Source organism: Miniopterus natalensis, chromosome 15, assembly GCF_054644295.1.
Source record: "Miniopterus natalensis isolate mMinNat1 chromosome 15, mMinNat1.hap1, whole genome shotgun sequence".
Lineage (NCBI taxonomy): Eukaryota > Metazoa > Chordata > Mammalia > Chiroptera > Miniopteridae > Miniopterus > Miniopterus natalensis.
Genome location: NC_142095.1, coordinates 47,853,771 through 47,875,393, shown reverse-complemented (window position 1 = coordinate 47,875,393; position 21,623 = coordinate 47,853,771). Strand labels below are relative to the sequence as shown.

General features: G+C 41.7%; 1 protein-coding gene across 1 annotated transcript; it reads right to left on the bottom strand.

The window, feature by feature from the left end:
• Positions 1 to 5,188: 5,188 nt before the first annotated feature.
• On the bottom strand, positions 5,189 to 14,136 carry KBTBD8 (kelch repeat and BTB domain containing 8). The gene is made up of 3 exons (XM_016204204.2): positions 13,897 to 14,136; positions 9,153 to 10,267; positions 5,189 to 6,282 (listed from the first exon to the last, which is right to left on the bottom strand). The coding sequence occupies exons 1-3, from the start codon at positions 14,043 to 14,045 to the stop codon at positions 5,819 to 5,821; spliced, it is 1,728 nt and encodes a 575-aa protein (XP_016059690.1). The 5' UTR covers positions 14,046 to 14,136; the 3' UTR covers positions 5,189 to 5,818.
• Positions 14,137 to 21,623: the final 7,487 nt, after the last annotated feature.

Below are 21,623 nucleotides of genomic sequence, written 5' to 3'. Positions count from 1 at the left end.
GTGGGCATATATGGAAACTCTCTGAACTATCTTTGCAACTCTTGTATAAATTAAAACTGTTTTGAAATAAAAAGTCAATTTTAAAAAAGTATTCTATGCTAGGCACCTTTTCAGGTAACGGGGACACATTGGATAGCAAAGAGACCTGGGCCCTGCCCTTACGGAACTTACTGTTTAGTGGGGAGACAACCAAACACGGTGCAGGGTAAACAGTTTTCGGTGGTGCGATCAGCATGAGAGCGGCAGTGCTTTAGCTGGGACTGTCAGGGGAGATTTTTTTGAGGCCTGACAGATGAGAATCAAATGGTCACACAAAGAACAGAGGTGAAGGGAAGACGTTTCCAGGTACAGGAAACAGCATGAGCAAAGCCCGTAACATAGGAGCCCCGAGCGCGGGTGGCATCCACAGCGTGGGTTCACTGGACAAAGGCGTGATTGATGGCCCAGGTGGGATGAAGCAGGATGAGGAGGGGTTTCATCACATTACTGAGAATCAAACACAATTTAGAACTTATGGATTGTTTATTCCTGGAACTTTCCATTTAATATGTTCGGACCACAGTTGAGTGTGGGTAACTGAAGCGGCAGAGGGCAAAACTACAAGTACGGGGGCTGCTATAGAGGGAGGTAGTGGCCATGGCGAGCAGTGGGCAGATACTAGAGCTTTTGGGGGTGATGGAAATGGAGAATTCAAGAACGTTAAGCTTGAGATGTACCTGCCAACCAAACAAGAGTTGGACATGAGTCTGGAGCCGGTAATGGAGGTGTGGTTTGAAGACACAAATGTGGAAGTTGGAATTACGCAAAGGACATTTAATGCCATGGGAATGGGTGAGGTCCGAAGAGAAGACAGATACGAAGAGCGAAGAGAAGCAGAGCCCGGGCAGGAAGGAGCCGGTAAAGGAGGGTAAGAAGGAGAGGACAGCAAAAGGGCAGCTTCATTCAGAACGCGGGGGTCCAGGAGCCCGGCACGGGCTTCAGGAAGGAGAGGTGGTCAGCTGTGCCAGACGCTTCTGTGAAGTAACATGAGAACGGAAAAATGAAGAGTGAATTCACAGCGTAAATGCAGTTGGAGACCTTGATAAAAGCAGGTTTGCTTGTGAGAACGTACGGACCAGCGTGTCTAGCCGCCTACACACCTAGGCCATGTGGCTGGTCGGTTGCGCCTGGGCTACAAGCCCGTGCAGCAGGTAACTGTACACAACACCAGGTTCACCAAGCACGAGAGAAAATACTGCCATCCAGAGACAAGGCGAGCGCCGATGCATGAGGCTGCTGCTGGTGTAAGGGCACGCTGCTCCACAGCGCACATTTTTAAGTAAGAGAGTACCTTCTAAAATAACAATAAAAGTCTAGGACAGCAAATTCATCAGCCAGTAACAGAATATTGTACCATTACCAAGTATTACGTACTGTGCATTAGTGTCTGTGCTATACTTTTATGTGCCTGGCGTCACAGGCCTACACCAGCATCACCACAAGCAGCTGAGAAACGTGCTGGGCTGTGATGCTCCAACGGCTGCGTCACCAGTGGACAGGGGTTTTTTAGCTCCGTTACAACGGTATGGGGATGCCGCTGTATAAGCAGTCCGTCGCTGACTGAAACATCATGATGTAATGCGTGGCTAGCCTAAATTAGTATTTCTCAAGCCTTTTCTTCTTGTTTCTCTTCAACTTATTTCAGGGACAGAACTCGTAACAGTGGTATATGACCACGATGGTGGGGTGCAAGTGGTCGACAAAGAGAAAGTACTTTCCTGTGTCATTTATTCCATCATTGAGAATCAATCATAGCCATAAACTATAGTAGATATTTTAAATAATAGTGTAGGGGGAAAGGTGGGACTCAAAAAAGGCAATCGTTAAACCCAAGATACAGAGCATCTACCTTTTCTATCAGTTTTGTTTGGAACTAGGGTAGCATGCAGGAAGCAGGTGAAGGTGAAAGTGGAAATCTTGGTTCTTATCCCAGGCGAGCCCCCTTTGGCGATTCACTTGGTCTTCGTGTTTCCTGATAAAATAGAGATGACATTACCAATCCTACCAGTTTTCAGGTTGCCCTAAGACTTAAGTGAAAATTCATTTTGTGTAAACATGTACTGCCTGCCTAGTATGTCCTAGGCATTGGTCTGAGGTGCAACAATGAATAAAACAAGTTCCTGGCCTTTGTGGGGCTTACATCTCAATGGGAGAAGGTGTGCGGAAAATAAAGCAATAAAACACAGGCGGCATGGGCAGGGGCTGAGTCTGGAGAAAGGTGTTTATTTTACATAAGGTGGTCAATGGAGCCTCCCTGGAATATCAATGGAGACTTGAATAAAGTAAATGAGTTGCCAGGCTCTGATGTTGGAAAGGCTTGGCATGCTTGAGGAACAGCAGTGTTGCTGGAATAGACGAGCTGGCGGAATGGCAATGAAGTCCAGGAGGTGGGGTTGGAGGTGTAGATCATGTAAGAAAGGAGTCTGGCTCTCACACAAAGGCAGGTGGGAAGCCACTGGAGGGGTCTGAGCAGAAGAGGAACATAACCCGATTTAGGTTTCAACAGGAACACTGGATACTGTGTGGAGAACAGAATAGATTACTAGGGGTCAAAGGTGATAAAAGGGAGACCAGGCAAAATATTCAGGCAGACAAGGTAGGCTAGTTTAGACTATGGTAGTAGTGGTGCAAGTGGTAACTGGTAAGAATCTGGATGTATTTTGAAAGAAGAGGCAACAGGATTTTCTGATGGATTAGATGTGAAATGTGAGAGAGAGGAGTGGAATAATGAGTTTAGGCCAGAACAAATGGAACAAAGGTGTTACCAATACAAGTGAGCTTGCTTTAGAATTTAAAGAGCATTATATAAGGTGATATTAACTAGTTTATTTTGTACCAGAGGCCAAATATTTGATAGAATAAATCTCATTCTAATTCACCATGACATAAGGTATTTTATGATTTTCAACAAATATTCATTCTGCAAATTCACTAGTCAAAGGTCAGTTCACAACAATGGAAGTTTTCAATCAGAAAAAGGTTTTATTATAAGAAACAATGCCATGATGTAAAAATGCAAAAAACTGTGCAATTACAGCAAAATGTTTAAAAATATCTACACATTTGCCCCCAAAGGACTACAGTACTTACTACATACCTGAGCACTGAACATTGAATGACACTTAAACTGCTTCACAGAGGGAATCTGATTCCTTGGGGATCACTCCCACTTTTCTCATGCACCAATGAGATGAGCTTGATGCTTATGCATCGACTTTGCAGGATAACAGAAAATAAAAATGGAAACTAAAGAATAAAATTAAAACTCTCCTATAATATAGTTACACCAAGTCCAGTTTTCAATGTCTAAAAAATATATAGGAAAGTGCTACATACATTCTTCAAATGCAAAAACAAAGTTAAAGTGGGACGGGCATATTTTAGACCTTCAATTCCGCAGTCCCATTGTGCCTTTTACTTATATTCTCAACATACTATGCAAATGTACTTTAACTATCTAAACATATATCCACACATATTACTCATCTTAGTTTTCTAGGGCTTCTCAAATCATTTAAAAAGTGGCAAAGTATCCCAGCTATATAATTTAAACAAATAGTTCTTCATACAAAATTCAATACATATTCTACTCCGATAGCAAATTCTAACCCTTGGCTTTGAAACACTATACATACTTAGATCATACCCTCAATATAAACTGTTATAGTGAAAGGATCAACTGTGGTGCAGATCAACAGAAAAAAATCTACTGTGGAAGCACAGCATGCTGTACTCCTATAGGCCATACGACACATGTAATTACTAACTCAATGTCCTATGTCATGTTTTCAAGTAACACATTTTTCCTAAATAAATACAGAAGATTGTCAAAAAGCATCGGAAAATCTTAGATATTCAACAAAGCTTTCAAAAATAAATTACATGAACATCGCTTGCAAAAGTTAGTTATTTTTGTTTTTTCCTTCCCTCTGCAACACTTTAAAGATGCTTCAAAAAACTCACAGAAATAGCCCCCAAACTGCATGAAGATGAAGAGAAGGAAAAACTGGGGAGAAGAAAAGGTTACTGGTTGACAAAGTTTATAAAGAGATTATAGACACTCTTTCAAGGCATGTAAGAAAAAACCCACATATGTAGCTTCACAGACTAGATTTAAAATGTTAATTCTATAAATCCCGTCTCCTTTGAAGTCTTCTTCAGAAAACGTCCTACCACAGAGGTCGGAGACAAGCAGTTTGGAAAGTTTCTGAAGGACGAGGTATGTGATGCAGAGGCAATGTTTTAAATTTGTTTCACAGTATCACATCACAATCTGTATGAGTTTCTAATACAAACCATGCCAGTTTGTTTTAAGAAATTCAAAATGTTCTAGTTGAGGACAGACTCTGGACTATACTTGTACCCTTTATTGATTATTCTAGGCATAGTAAAAATAAGTTACTGATCCAAACATCTACCAAAGGTATTACGAATGAGTTGGTTTGTCCTTTATGTGAATATTCCTAACTGACTGTTAAAAACTTATCAGTTAAATATGAAACATGACTTAGTACCTATAATGCTATGGTTCTAGTCACTCGTTCTTTTCCTTCTCAGTCACCTTCAGCTAGAACAAGGTTTTCAATGTAAAAATATTTATCATTGTTAAGTGCAAAAATTAAAAAGAAAATGAGGTTTTAATGGTCACATGTAACTTAAAAGCCATTAAATTCAACCACTGCAGGAGTTCTATGTTTCTGTAAAACAGAATTTTAAAAGTAGGTGTAAAACTTCACATTATGCTCTGTGCAGAACAGAGTAAGTTACCTCTCGTTGTACCGATCGAGACTAGACAAGTAGAGGATGCAAAGGGAGGTGAGATGACAAATGGCCCGTGTCAGTGCAAACCAGGTTTGCTCTTCTCGCTGTCTTAAGACGGAGTCCAGCTGGACCAATAGCCGGCCATATTCTGCTTTCAACCAAGTAGAGAGTCTTGTGAAATCACAAGAGTTTGACAGGTAAAGTACGAGGGCCACAAAACCAACATACCAACTTGAAAGGTAGGCATAGGCTCAGACGATTTAAGTCCATCTACTATATACATGAATTAACTTAGACTAGCACCAGCCACCTGTGAATCTGAGCCCTTCTCAGGATTTTTCAAATGAGATAGTCTTAGCACTTGAAAAAGTTACCAACAGAAAACAGCTACTTTAAAATTTTAGCTTAATTTAAAGTTATATGGGAAATATTAAACAATACGACTGAAAAAAGTTCTTTCTGAGATGATTTGTTTTTCCTTCAATCTATTCTAACAGAACACATTTAAATCTCAGTACACTTGAAAACAGTACATAAGTATATATATATATATATATATTAAGAATAAAAATCTAAGTTAGTGCTTCTCTGTGTTGGAGAGGTCACAGCTAAAGTTCTAGTGATATTGCCTCAGAGTTTTACCCGTATTTAAAATAAAAAGTCACATCAAACTAGTCTGGATGACTTTAACCAATAATACCCTAATTGCTCTTATAAGACTGCATAGTTATTAATTCATCTGCTATGTCAGAGCCTATCACAAAATTCTAGCATGAAAATGATTGTTTTTGTATCAGAAAAAAATGCTGATAATTGCACTTTGTTATCTTTTGCTTACTGAAATGAAAACATCACAAGGATGAAAAGGCATCACTCCCTACATTGTAATCTTTCAGAGCACACACTTCCGTGTACAAACTCTCTCAGCTTTCTTAAATACTGACAGCACTTCTTGTATCATTAAAAGACTAAGTTTCCTGAAGCACTAGATGTCAATGAACTCACTAAGGCCTGCTACTCAAAGTACTTTCTGAAGACACTGAGGATAGAGTTTAGCAACAACACATTCAAAGTGCCGGCCAAGGTCCCAGAGCCGATCTGGGGTCTCATACACTTTCATCCATTGGTCAGTGATGTCATCATACTGGTAAAGGGAATTTTTTCTGCTGGTTCTGAAGACATGTTCTTCAACGGTCACTTGAGTAGCTCGAACAAATAAATGGAGTTTATTCTGGAAAAGTATCAGTTTAAGGTATGGATTGATGGACTCATCACATGGAAAATCCTTCTTACGAGTCCATTTATTTAGCTCAATGTCATAGGCTTCTACAGTAAACATGCGTTGATGATTTCCACAGGTTCCAGCTATGTAGTAGATAGAGTCTTTGTATACAGCTGCTAAGCCCTGGATTCTAGGCACAGTCATAGGGGTTAAAAAACCCCAGTAGTCTTTTTGAGGCTCATAGAAGAGGAAAAATTCTCCTAAAAAAAAAAGGAAAAACAAGAATATGTACATTTATATGTCTCTTTTTGGTTGTATGTTGAAGACCAAAGAACATAACTTTTCAAATATTTCACTTTCTACAATATTGCTTTTATAATCTCCAGAGATACAGTAATTATAAAATAGCTTAAAACTTCTTTGTTCCATGGCACAATATAACCCATAATATTATATAGTCAACCTGAATTGGGGGTGTTTGTAATGAGAGGTGAGGAGTTACTTTGGCTTGATGGCAGAATAAGAGTCATGACCTTGGGTCAGCCCTGGCTGGGTAGCTCAGTTGGCTAGAGCGTCGTCCATCCCCATATACCAAGGTTGTGGGTTCAGTCTCAGGTCAGGGCACATACAAGCAGCAGCCAATGAATGCATAAATGAGTGGAACAACAAATCGATGTTTCTCTCTCTCTCCCTTCCTCTATCTAAAATCAATAAATAAAAATTTAAAAAGAAAAAAAAATGACCTTGGTTCCATTTATTGTATCCAATTGTGTATTTCAGAAAATTTATTTTAAGCCGGCTCTACAAAAGCATTATTTACTAATGGTTAGCAAGTGAGGTCAAAGTGTGTTTATGGCTTCATCATGAATAAGCCACTATAAATTTATGTGCTCATTATTTAATTAGAAGATAGTACATGGAATTGTTCAGATTTGTGTCAATGGTGCACTTATGTGTTTATTTTAGTGTTGCCGTAACGAAAAGACAAATATTCAAAGGGTGAAAACATATTTCTCTTTAATATAAAACACACACAGTTTATGAAGTTGACTTTGAGTTGGTTTCAATTCTTTTTTAACAATAAAAGGGTGTGTTGAGTCAGACTGCTAATATAAAAATGTCTAAAAGAATTAAATTAGTGAAGACTTTCAAGAGTTTGGCTAATTATAACATTTTTATAAAATCCTTGATATAAAAATCTGAACCCTTTATGAACAGAATAAATGATACACAGAGAGTATACCATAAGCTTCTGACTACTCATGTCAAGTTTATTTATATAAAGAGGCTTTGTTTAGATTAGAAATACCTAAATATCTCCTTCTAAACTGAGCTTCTCCTTGAAAACTGTTTTGAACTAGGCTTACTCTTAACTACAAAATTAACCGCCTACTTAACAGTGACGTTGTAATTTCAATTTTTCTTAAAACAGCTTGTTAAACTCCCAGTTTTCGCTTGCGCATCACCTGCCCTTAAATGATGAACTTGTAACAGGATTCTTAGTGAATAGAGAAATTAAAACTTTCTAACGTGTACTAACTCTCTACAAATTTCTTATGGAAAGGAAAGATGATATATAATAGAAAGTTGATTTTTAACATCTAAAATCCACTTTAATAAATTAAAAGCAATGATGGGTCATCAAGAAAACCCTCAGAGCCTCAGATTCCCCTTATATAAAATACAACCTTGGATTAAACAATGTTCATTCCAGCCCTGAAGTTCTATTAATTCAATGCTACTTTGCTTTAGTATTTATATTAATACACAGCCTCTACCTTCCAACTGAGTGTCTTACAATTAACTCTATTTCTATCAACTAACTGGTTAGCTAGTAAGACCAAAATATATGTAGAGAGCTTCCTCATACTGGATGCTACAACCTACCCAACCATACTCTATGGATTATACGTCCATTCTTATATTCCAATTTTCAGCAAGACCAACAAACAAACCTAAATCATGCCTGTGTTTCTATTCAACTACAATAAGGCACCAGAAGTACTACTCCTTCTGGAAAATTAACTTTTACTGAACTTTAATACATGGGTTCAAGCTCTGCTGAGAAATTTTAAGTCAAATAAAGGGCTACAGCCAAGAGCATAATTTAGAGAGAACAACAGAACAAGAACTAAGAACTCATGTGCGTTGTGTAGCTACACAGACGTTGTCCTTTTTCCTGTTTCATTAAAGTCGGAAGTGAGGAAAACATTTCTACATAAGCAACTAAGAAACACAGAAGAGAAATAAGGGTGGTGGTATTATCAGTGGTATTATCAACATTGCATTCAACATTCAACCACCCATGATGTATGAAACCAAACTCAAGAAAAACAGTAGTTATCTCAAATCAGAACCTTGGGACAAAGGTCTTTTTTATTCTCACCCAGTCACTTTTTCTGCTTCTACTGTATCATTTAAAATCTTTTCAAAAGCTAAGTACATTGAATATTCCCTCTCATTTATAATGTAAGAAAAAGGTGACATCTCAAAGTTTTCCAGTGGGAAAAACCCTGAAAACAATGTATTAGGGAAGGTAACATAACTGCACTGAAATTAAAATCAGAGGGCTATAATTTCAAAATCTTTGTAATTAATTTTTGTAACCTTTGCAATCATAAAGCTTATCCAAAATCCTTGGGTAACTGATTAGTATAACTTTAGTTAATGCTTTGTTTTTCTCTTTGAAACTAATCCTTAAGTTCCATAAGAAAAGTAGCTGCTACATCATCTCTTGATTATTTATTACTGAAGAGCAAAATAAGGTCATGTATCAACCTTGCTTTCTTGTTTAAAGTCTTAAAAACAGCTCTGAAATAGTTCTCCAAAAATACTAAACTATTACTTACTAAAGAATGCTTTCAAAAATACTTATTCCACATGATGTCAAAACACAATAAGAACATAAAAAATTTACAGGATTATTTTAGTAACTTAAAAATATCTGCCTTGTTTTATTTAAAAGTTTATTTTCTTTATAGGGCCTTTAAAGAGCACACTGTTCCACTAAAGTCCATGATAATAAACCCAGAGGTCTTCTTCTTTTAACAGGAAGAAACACCTGTCTTAGCATAAGTGAAACACAATCTGACCTCTACCCTTGCATGAACTAAATCCCTTAGGCACCTACCCTGTAAGACATAGATCTTCTCCTTGTACTCCACAGCATTGTGGAACTCCATGGCCACAGGCATTGCACAAACAGTCGTCCAGCAATTTTCTCTGCTGTCATAGCACTCCACAGACTTTAGCGAGTTTCTCCCGTCACCTTCGTAAACACGCCCTCCGATGGCGTACATCTTACCACAGCAGTACACCAGCCGGCAGCCTATTCTGGCCCGAAGCAAGGACGGTTTGGGTAGCCACCTGTTGGTGGAATGGTCGTACATCCAGAAATCATTTTCTGCCTTATGGTCGATGGACACCTCACTGCTGCTTGGCCTGTATCCTCCTGCGATGTAAATGTCGTTATCTGGTGAGATAAGAATCCCAACTTCTCTTAGATCATTTGGTGGTTTGCACAATTTAAATACTCTTCCTGTGACTATATCTAGACAAGGCACTGTTTGCTTCTTTCCTGAGTGTTTGTGGGCAGCATCAAAACATATGATCATTTCAGATGCAGTCATTCCAAGTCTCTGTGTACAGCCATTAGTGTTGGATGGTCCCTTCTCTACATAGCTTTTGGCTATAGCCTGTGCAAACTGAGGTGGAATTTTCTCTATAAAGGTATCTTCCATCAGAGGAAAACGTATGCATTTGGCAAAAATTTCTGGAAGGTGCACTTCTCTTTCATTCTGTTCATGTTCAAACCACCTTACAATGCTTTCATAAACATGCTCTTCTCGGTCTACGTTTAAATCATCACTGTCTAGTATACTTATCAGCTGATCTTTTGTCAACTGGAGAAACTCTTGTTCTTTGGTGACACACAGAAACTTTTTACGAATGTATTCTTTTGATCGATCTCGGAGTTCCTGATGACCATAATGATCAGCAAAGATGAAGACCCCAATAGAATTTTGTGGGTCCAAATGACTGATCATATACTTAGCACACTGGTCTTGGATGGAAGGAATCTGGAAGATGCTAGCTGCGGTAAACAAAGCTTGAACATTGGCCTCTGTCAGAACAACTCTGGAGGTGTAGGCATACTTCAACACTAAGTCCATCGATTCAGCTTCAACACCTACTATTCGAACTTCTTTTTGAGAACTTTCTGTAAGGCCACTAGTGAACATGGACCTATGAAAGAAAGAGTACTTAATATTATATGCGTGCTATAAATAAAAGTTATGTTGGCAAATATTTAGAAGTATAAATTTACCACAAAGATAACCTTTGAAACTGAAAAATATTTCCTAATGTGTTTCCTGATACTCTGAATGGGGATAGGATTTAGTCTGACTAATCTCAAAAACCTCATCAGGACGAGTCCACTTTGTGCCAACTCTGAGACAAGGTATTCCAGGACACCTGATTTTCACTGGAGCCCCCATCCAGGTTTCTGGTCAATTTGCCTTAGGGACTTAAGATCTTAAATCACCAGGCCAGTCAGAAAGTTTAAGAATACCTAGAGGTGTTAATGTGATGCATTAGCATATAGAGACTGTCTAATAAAACTTTTCAAATCCCAGTGGAAATTTACAAGGCAACTTGTGCCCAAAATATATCTTTAAAATTTTCATCTTGGAAAACCAAAACATTCTTCATAAGTTCTTATTCTCTACCTATTTCTATTTAAAACTATCTCGTGAGTGCTTCCTTAACAATTATAAGGAACATAAAGAACATCACTTATCCTTGGACATTTTGAAAACCTTTACTCAAAAAAATATATTTAATATTCTCCAAGTTACCATATTTTACCTATTCATATCTGTGTATAAATAAAGATTACAGTAGGCTGATAATAATGTCTACTTCTAATGAAAATTTAGGAATTAACTGATTCTTAGAGGTAATGGTTTTTAAATCCCAAACTTTCACATTTGAAACCAAGTTTTTTGTTTGTTTGTTTGTTTGTTTTTAAATATCTGTGCACTTATGGGCCTTTCTTGGACAATACATTAAATAGCCAAAGCCTGGCTCTTAAGTATTAGTTATTTACAAACACTATTTGTATTTCTTTCCCTCATTTAAGGTTTCTTTCAAGGCTGTTCTTAAAATTAAAATATAAAAACTAAATCAAAAGCTCTTTTAAAAGCCTTTCCAGAAAGGGACTGCTTGCTCTAGAATACTTACTAGATGTCTCTTGAAGAAAGTGACCTAACACTGATGATAAAGTTAACTAGACAGACCCAGACACCTCCCATTTTATTTTTAAGTGTGATGCTACAAAAAATATCCTTAAATAGGGAGATTTCAATCACTTTTGAGTCTCCATTAAATTAATTTAAAAATTAAATCTTCTCAAAATACTGGAGGTATACAGGTATCACAAAGACCCAGCTTGATACCTGGGTTAACCATCTTTGAGTCCTATTTTTACTTCTACAATGTAAATTCTAAGTCTAATATTACACAGGCTTTTTCTGATGACTGTAAACTAGATATTCCAATGTATGAGCTGGTTTTCAATTCAGGCGCTGAAAAACTCAGCGATACAGTTACCAATTAAAAAGAAAAATAAAGCCCTTCATTAGTCATAGATTAGCTCCCAACAGAGAACACTGCCACATGTCCCTTTATCATGGGAACTACCACTCACCTGAATAGGCTGGTCTCACACACAGGAACAGTATGACACCTGATGAGCTCTCGGTTCTGATAGGTTCCTTATGTAAACTCTATATAAAGTCGGAGCACTTCATCACACAAAACCCTGAGCAGTAAAATGTTTGTAATAATACAATTTTTAATTCTGAGAAGTCACTGGGGCATGAAACAGCTATGCCAGATTCCAAGCTATTCTAATTCTTCCGCCAGTGATGCAAGACTCAGAAACGATTAAGTATGACTTTCTAGATTTCACACAAGCAACAGCACCGTGCCAAGAAACTTCTGTACAAACATGACAAGCAAGAGACAAAAATCCAATCCTTACACTTTCTAGACAAATATCTTCATTTGAATTCAGATATCTAATTTCTTGGAAATTAAGAAAATCTGTTATAGCATACTTCTTTCAAAGTGGCTTGTTTAGGTCTTCAAAATGAATTTTAATTAAGTATGACACTTAATGATATAAGACAGTGTAACATTTCAGTAAGACACAGACATTTTCACTTTGAAATTCAGTGTTTTGGGGTTTTTAAACTCTTCAAACCTTATATAATAAACACGTCTGCAAGGTGACTTTAAAAGAGAACCAACACTCCTGTTCCTTAAAGGTCATATAGTGACTAAGAAGCCTGGCTCTGGAATCAAACCCAACCTCTGCCACTTATTAGTCAGATGATTTAGACAGGCCACTTGATCTCCACCCCCCACCCCCACACCTCAGTTTTATCACATGTAGAATGTGAATGACAACTGCTCAGAGACAGAATTTTAAAAATTATATAAAGCAATATATACAAAGTAAGCTTAGCCCAGAGCTTGATAAGCATTTAATTATGACATATATCTAAATATTTTTTAATGCATAAATAACCTAAACATATCAAATGGATAGTCTGGGTAAGTAAATCTCACCAGCAGTTTCCATAACCAGGCCAAACTTCCTATTTTTTGTGTACTACATGGGTTTCTTATTTTTCCTTTCCAGCTCACTGCCTCATGACGGTTAACACTTAATAGTCGAATGACCTATTCTAGCAAGTCTAACTGGTTGCATCACAAGCATCAGGCTGAAGTGACTACATTTAACTCAGTGTTTTGATAAATAGGAACCAGAAACTACTGTGTGGAACACTACACTGCTATATATGCCCTATAAAGGTAAGCACCTTCAAGAGGAAGCAGCACACTCAGAGTGTGGTCGAGAAAATTATTTCCTGTTCATTCGTGCACCATTACTGGACACTGAAAAGCTTTAAAAAAATGAGCACCTGAAACAAAAGGAGAACTTAAACTCAAGCCAGAAGCTGCCTTTATTACTGGTCCTTTCTTAAGGGTATGTCTTAGAGTATGAAATTATTTTTTAGACTCCAGTTTTAAAATTTAACTTTTCAAAGTTTTATACAAAACGTAGCTTAAAAAATGCTTCTGCAAATCTTGGAAATAATCACTAAGGTACACAGAAAACTGTATTTCACTTATTTTTATTTCACTGCTTTTATCCCCAAGGCATTAAAACAATCTATTAACAGTAATTTGTTTTCAAAAGAACAGTCTATTATGTTTTAAACTCTAAAAGCGTTACACGCACTAAAGAAATACGCATCATGGGTCAATTTTTGGAGCCAATTCTAGACCGGCACCGGCCAACAACATTTTCAGTGATGGAAATGCTCTGTACCTGGGCTGTGCAATGCGGCAGCCACTACCTACATGTGGCTCCTGAGCACTTTGAATGTGGTTAGTGTGCCTGAGGAACTGAATTTTTTATTTTGTTTAATTTTAAATAAAGTTTCGATGCCACGTGTGGCTAATGGCTGCCATATTGGGCAGCACAATTCTAGATTTCCCGAACATTTGCCTGAAACAAACACAAACATAAAAACACACACACACACACAACCACCTGATTCTAGAAGAACCCAACAAGTCAAAAACAAGGAAAAAACAAGGAAAAAAATAATTATACATATATGTGTATATATATACATATATGTATGTATATACGTACATATATATGTGTGTGTATATGTATATATATGGGGCCTGTGATCTGTTTTCATTTCGTCGCAGCAGGTGAGTGCGTGCAGAACCGGCCGGGGCCGGGGAGGGAGGTGGCGCGGTTCCGACAGAGGGCTCTGCCGTCGTCATACCTGAAGTAGGGGCTGATGGCAGCAAGAACGTTTCTATGACAGGAAAATGATTTCCCGTGGTCCACTTCCACTACAATGTCTGTCAACTGTCCTTCATCGAACATTGTCCTGAGCTGCTTAAGGACACTGCAAGCATGAAAGGGGTCCATGGCACCGCTGGCTGTGTCTGGAGACGCAATCCCATTCGGTGTTGGGGAAGGCTTATTTAAATCTAGGAGAAAAATCGTACAACCACAAGAAGTTCGGCCGGTCGCGGCGCCGCGGGCCGGCTGGCTTGCTCGTTCTGTTTGTTTCTGTTCGCCCGGGTCGCTTTTCCCGCAGGAAGGCGCACGTACGCACCTGTGCCCCGCCGAGCGGGCCGCGGGCAGGGTCGGGGCGAGCGCGGCGCCGGTCCCCGCGCCAGCCTGCTCCTCGGAGCCCGGCGAGCCCGCAGCCCGCGCCCGCGCTCGCGGACGGTCCGCGCGGACGCAACGGGCGCGGAGTCCGCGGCGGCTCCGCCGGCAGCCCGAGCGTCCCGGCCGAGCGCCAGGGCGAGCGGCTCGCGGGGGACGCGCGAGGGATGGCGGCCGCCAGGACCGCTCCAACAGCCTCCCGAAAGGTCGGGACGGCGGCGGGTCCCCGGCCTCCCCATCCCGGTCCGGCCGCGCCGCCCACCGCCCTCCACGCCGTCCAGCCGCCCTCCCCTCATCCCTCTCCACCTCTCCATCTTTCTCCCCGGCCCCTCATCGCCACCTCCAGAGCTCGCAGCCTGGCCCGGCCCCGGCCCGCCTCCCCCGCAACACGCCTCCCTCGCCACGATACGACCCACCTGCCGACGCGGCCATTTCTCCACGGGGCCCCGGCTCCAGCTATTTAAAGAGGAAATGTCATTTCGCTTCTCCCTCTCCCGGGTTCCGGCTCTTCTAAGCTGCCCCTAGCCAATGGGGTGGCCTGTGCGTGCGGCTCCGCCCCTAGCCTCCGGACTCCCGGCGCTGATTGGTCAGGACCTGCGCGAGGCGCCTCGGGAGATGTAGTTCCGTTGGCCCCGCTCCCGCGTGGTCCGGGTCGCGTGGAAGCCAAAGCCGGGGGTTCCCATTGGCTGGTTCGGGCGGAGGAGGCGAGCCCGAGGCCGCCGGCGCGCGTCCTTGGGGCGCGCGGAGCCGGCCCGGGAGGTGGTCTTCCAGCGGGGGAGCTGTCATCCCGGGGGCACGGCCGGGACAGCTCCTGCAGGGCACCTTTCCCGGTGTAGGCCTCTCTCAGGTCCCCGGCTCTTTTTTTTTTTTTTTTTTTAAACCTCGTTCTTCATTCCCCACACCTCCTGCGCATGACTGGCTTCCGGTACGAACGCAGGCTGCGAAACCAGAGAAAACTGGGAATGGACGGAGTGCTGGGGTCGGAGGATGCGAAGGAAATCTGACGCGTCACCTGAAGGAAGGCCCCAGGGGCCCAGCAGCCACCGCCAACGAGCCACCTGCGAGCCCGCTGCGGGCGCGCCGCCCGGCGCAGAGGAGGGGTCGGGGCGCCGCTGCCCGCGCCCGGCGCCCGCCCGGGACGCTCGGGGCACCCGCTCCGCGGAGCAGCGCGTGTGCGGGGGGGGGGGGGGGGGGAGTAAGGTCCTGGATAGCCTGGGGGGGTAAGGTCCTGGATAGCCTGGTCAGGGGGTGGGGGTGGGGGTGGGTAAGGTCCTGGATAGCCTGGGCTGGGGGGGGTAAGGTCCTGGATAGCCTGGGGGGGGGGGTAAGGTCCTGGATAGCCTGGATTGGGGGGGGTAAGGTCCTGGATAGCCTGGGGGGGTAAGGTCCTGGATAGCCTGGATTGGGGGGGGTAAGGTCCTGGATAGCCTGGGCGGGGGGTGGGTAAGGTCCTGGATAGCCTGGGGGGGGGTAAGGTCCTGGATAGCCTGGATTGGGGGGGGTAAGGTCCTGGATAGCCTGGGCGGGGGGGGGTAAGGCCCTGGATAGCCTGGGCTGGGGGGAGGTAAGGTCCTGGATAGCCTGGGCGGGGGGGGGGGGGGGGGGGGGTAAGGCCCTGGATAGCCTGGGCTGGGGGGAGGTAAGGTCCTGGATAGCCTGGGCGGGGGGGGGGGGGTAAGGTCCTGGATAGCCTGGGCGGGGGGGGGGGGTAAGGTCCTGGATAGCCTGGGCGGGGGCGGGGGGGGTAAGCCCTGGATAACTGGGGTTTCCCTTGAAGGAGTGTGGGCCGGGGCCTGGCGCCCCACCGGGACGGGCGCTGCGAAGTTCCCGCGCCCTCGGCTCCTTCACCTGCGGCTGTGACGGGCAGCCCCTGGTCTCGCTGCCTCGCAGGGTGCAGGCCTTTTCAAAGAAAGCATCAGTTTTACTGCTGGCACGTTTTGGTGTGCTCGTCTCATGTTTCTAGTATCCAGAAGGGTGACCGGCACATCATAGATACATAATATTTTAAAAGTAAGTGTCAGGCACAAATGCTCGGACGTCGGAAATGCTGTTTCTAGCCCTTCGAAATGTAAGGAAGTATCATCAGTGAACTGGGAAGAAATTTCCAGCAGAGGTATAGTTAGTCCATGCGCCTAGTTATTCTAACAGAAAAGATTAAACAGTTGAACTTCTTGATGACGCATCTTGGAATTTAAGTTGTCGTGAAGAAAGAGAGAAAATGATGAAAAACAATCCAGTTCTGTCCCTTAGATCTGCTAAAAAACGTAGAGCTATATTTAGAAAAATCTAATTCCATGTGAGTTCACAAGAATCGTGTTTCCTCAGGGGAGATGCGTGGCTGTGATGCGCACCTGTAAACTCCTGCTAATGAATACCCTGTCTGCACAGCCCTGCGTGGGTGACACCCATAAACGGATTTAACTTTTGTTCCTTTTATATGAGTTGCTTTCTAACTAATAGAAATAGTGGGGGTTTCACTCACAATATTGATGGTATTAAGAAAAAAATGGCATCAGTCCTTAGGGTTGCCAGACTTACCAAATAAAAATACAGGACATGCAATATTTGGGACATACTTAAAGTAAAATATCACTCGTTATCTGAAATTCAAATTTAATTGGGTGTTCTATATGCTATCTTGCAACCTATTCAAACCTGTGAAAATAGAGGTTTTCTTCTGTGTTTTGTTTTTTGTTGTAGCTGCCTATCTCAGTCTAAGAAACTTGGCCAATTTTCTTTTTAATTCTCCCCTAATTAATAGAGAGTTGGCAATATTATTTAATTAACTAAAAGAAAGTTTTCTGATTCTTTGATCGACAAAAATTTCTGAAGTTGGGTGTGGACAGAATATAAAGAACAAAGACCAATCTGAATGTAAATCGAAAAGAAGTGAAACTGTGTCATTACAAGGTTGCCATTTATATGGCACAGTAACTGACTCCATCCTACTGTCAGGTGGCATTATATAGTAAAGACTTCTTGATCAGAAATGCATTTTTAAAAAACAGACAAAGTAGAAGAGTGCAAAAATTGAGCCAATAGTTTAGTTCCAGGTTAATACTAAATAGCTAAAGGCTACAGCTTTGTTTTCAAATAGATTTAATTTGAAATTTAATAAAAACCTGTCAATCCAGCAACAAAAGTAAACCTGTTTTCTTCTTAAGGTATTAAGTACTAGATTTTCCTCTGAAGTAACTTTCTCATGTATTTACAGTTTAGAGTAAAATTTAGTAAGGATGAAAATTGAGAAAGCAGACCAGAACATTTGAAGGATTATTCTTAGCTCAAATTAGACATTTAGAGCTTCCTTCCTGTAACATTTCTTATCTAGGAACCCGAAGCAGAGGAGATTGCTGTCCTCGTGGTTGTTTAGGAGTAGAAGAGCCTTTACGTTTAAATCGTAGCACAGACGAAGGGTGATGAAAGCAGCGTAATCCTTGGAGGAAAATGCGAAAATTGCACAGTGGCCTTGCTGGGCTATTTTTTCCACTTCCACTTTAAGGGGAATGGCTTTTAGCAATTACCAGCTGCGCCCAGGCTGCTGTCGCTGTTACCACCCCGCACAAGAATGACAGCAACTCCGATGAAGGTGTGGGAGAAAACAGGACATCACCTCTGCAGATTGGTTTCGCCGTCTTCCAGTCTCCCTGCTCAGCACCAGCGTGGGCTGTGAAAGTACTAGCGCTATATACAGTGAAAGCAAAGAGAATACCCGTGACTCTTACCTTTCAGCAAGTGACATCCTTGTATATTTATTTATCTTTCTCAGGCTACAGCTACAACAAAATACGATATTTTTCCTTGCTGAAGACTTTTGTATTGCCTGAATGTATGCCTAAAATGAAGGAAAAAAGTGATTACTTGAATGTAAATTTAATATAACGTCACATACTTAAAAATTTTTCATTTTGCTATCTAGAACCTTGCATATTGCATATGATTTAGTTTCTTTTAAATACAAAAGTATAAATAGATACTAACATCAGGCTCACTGATTGGACATTACTGACCTTTGTTGTATTTTACTTTTTATTCCCTTTGAGGTGATGTAAAGACTCAACGTGGAGATAACTAGAAGATTGCATTTTGTGAATAACTGAATTTGATCATAATGGATATTAAAAATACATTAATTTGTCTTTTAAGTCTTTGAAATTGAGCATACATGTGAAAAAAGAGACTGTAAAACTTGTGGCAGGGATATTCTATTTCTCAAAAATATTTACTACCCCACTCCCACCCTGTATTCTAAGCAGGTACTGTATAAAGCCATATTTTTGATACCAAGAACAATAGGTATAGATGATAGATAAAAATAGAGATAGAGACTGAATGTGTCCCTTCAAAATTCTTGTTGAAGCCTTACCCCATTGTGTTGGTATTAGGAGGTGGGGCCTTAGGGAAGTGACTCGGTTGAGAATGGAGCGAGCCATCATGAATGGAATTAGTGCCCCTATAAAAGAGACTCCGGAGAGCTTCCACCCAGTGAGGACAAGTGAGAGGACAGCCTGTGAACCAGGACGTGGGCCCTCACTGGACACCAAACCTGCCAATGCCTTGAACTCGGACTTCCCAGTCCCAGAAGTGTAAGAAATTTCTGTTGTTTATAAGCCTCCCAGTATATGGTATTCTGCTATAGCAGAAGAGACTTTGCAGATGTGGTTAAATTAGGGATTGTGAGATGGGGAGAGTAGCCTGGATGGTCTAGGTGGACCCAATGCAATCGCAAGGGTCCTCATACAAGGATCAAAAGAGTCAAAGTCAGAAAAGGGAGATGCGATGGTGGAAATGGATGGTGCCAGCACTTCTGTTTTTAGGATTCCTGACGTCCAGGGCTGTAAGATAATTAGTGTTTGAAACAACTAAGCTTGTGGTAACTCATGAATTAATACATAAGTGAGTTTGCAAGCTTTCCAACAGGTGAACTTTTCTCTCCTCTTTCCTCCTTGTGTCTCCACCAAGTGTTTAATATTAATAAAAACTGAGAGAATCTCAAAATATAAAGGAACTCAATTGAGTAATACTTTAAAGGAAAGACTAGTAAACAAAAAATTGCGAGGTAAACCGTGACCCCAAGTCTATCCATTAAACTTGACCAAGTGGGCCATCTTGTGAGGAAAGTGAGTGAGATTCGATATGAGAGGGACCAGCCCAAGGAGGGATGGGTCCTTGGGGCCATCTTTAGAGATCAGCTACTTTACTGGGTTTAAGTCTTAAAGGCAGCACATTAATATGACAGACGTCAAGCCTCGTAATTGTGGCAGAATGCTTTCTGTAGGTCTGGAGTGAAAATTATAGCACTTAGCACTTCAGATGTAGGACACAGATGTCTTACATGGGGCTCTCTTGCATACCTAGCTCAATCCCTAAGAAAGAAATGTAGTCACTGAAACAGAGTACGTTTGGTCAACTCGGTTTATCATAACCCACAGAGAAGTGCCACGTTTTAACTGATTTTTGTATCATTTCACATGTGACTCTCTCCTAACCATTTCTCAACGGCTCTTCGATAGAGAATGTGTAACCCTAACCTGTGTACGTGTGCACAGGGACCTGGTTTTCTGGGGAAACCAGGCTCTGAACTCAGACTACCCCAGTTGAAATTATTGTTGAATCTCTTTCCAGCTGTGACCTAGAGCAAGTGGGTAACTTCTTCATGCTTTTGTTTTGTGGGGGCTAAAAAAAATATTAATACTTTCTTCCAAACTTCTAAGTTCTCCTAGGCTGGGGGAAGAATCAAATTAACAGAGACTGATTTACAGGAGAAAATCAAGTTGAATACTTGAGCATGGGGAATTCACATAGGCAAGAAAATTCCTAAGACAGTGAGGCAACACTGGGTATAAAAGACACTGTTAAACAAAGGAGAAAGGTGGGGCCTGGGCGTTGGATTTCAGAAGGGAGAATGGGCGGTTTCCAGGTAGTGGAGGAAGCGCCAGCACCCAGGGCAGGAAAATCCTTGCGGACAGCTCAGAGGCAGTGGGGCTGGGACACGGGGTAGCTGGCTACCAGGCACCAGCCTGAAACCCACTGTTTACCACACTTAATTCAAATTAGGCAAGTCTACATCCTAAGATCTCTTTCCTGAACCAGGTTTCACTATTTGAATCTTTTGGGCAGGAAGTGGGAGGGTCAAAGACTCCCTCAAAGTCTTGTTTTTTACCAAACAGCTTAAAAATCAATATCCCAAAAAGGCAGCTTTAGGGTGGCAAAACTTTGATCCTTCAGTTTCCTCAACTCTAAAATTGGACTCATAAGAGCATTTATCTCAGATAACTTTTATAGGGCATGAAGGAAATAATTTATGTATTTTTGTGTTAAGTACTTAGTCCAGTGACTGGCACAGAGAACATACTCAGTAAATATCATTAATAGTACTCTGTTATGAAAGTGAAACTCAGTTCAACTTTTCAGATAATTACTATAATTAATATTTTTTTCCATGGCATATTAGCCAATTTACATTAAAGTTAGGCCTGGGCAGAAGCCTGAGGTGTAGCTACCTACCTTGCAGCCCAGTTCCATGGCAGAAGCTCCTCAGGAATCTCTAGCTTTGCCAACCTTAAGAGGAACCCAACCCCCTTCATAGATACCTGATCTGAATGTCTGTGACACTGAAACCAGCATGCATGTGTCATGTAAAAAACCAGCATGTAAAAAATGCTGTGATAACAAAAAAATTCATAATTCCAGTGCTTAAATCACCCAAATTTTCTTTTTACTCATGATATGTCTCACCTGGGCCAGCAGGGGCCTCTGCTCATTGCCATCGCTCAGGAGCCCAGAGGATGGAACTCTCCAGTGTCCTTGGTTACCACATCAGGTGAGCAAGTGTGCGGGAAATCCTGTGCTGGTTCTTAAAGGTTCCACCTGGAGAGACAGGAATGACTTCGATTTGAATCTTATTGGCCAGAAAAAGTCCTGTAGCTGCTCCGAACTGCAAATAGCACGGGGAGTTCAATTCTACTGCTCTCAGGAGGAAGCCAAAAATATTTGGGATTCGGCAAAAGTGACAACCGTGCCACATAAGGACCATGATAGACACTCTTAGTGATGCTGTTGTAATTAAGTAGTTATTAATAATCAGAAAGGAGCTAAGGGAAGGCCAGGCATTATAGGCATGTTCCCTCTGAAACACTGGGGAGGGATCCAACAAAGGGAAGGTAAACACATTTCCGGGAAAGCTGGGGTGACAGAGAAGGTACTTGTGTGTCAGTCACACCTGGAGACAGATGACTGGCCAGAATGGGTGTGGCCACTGCAAGGGCACGAAGATTTGGAATACATAACCCCCCGAGCAAAGGAGCTCGCCCTCTTGTGCGCCTGTGCTTTCAG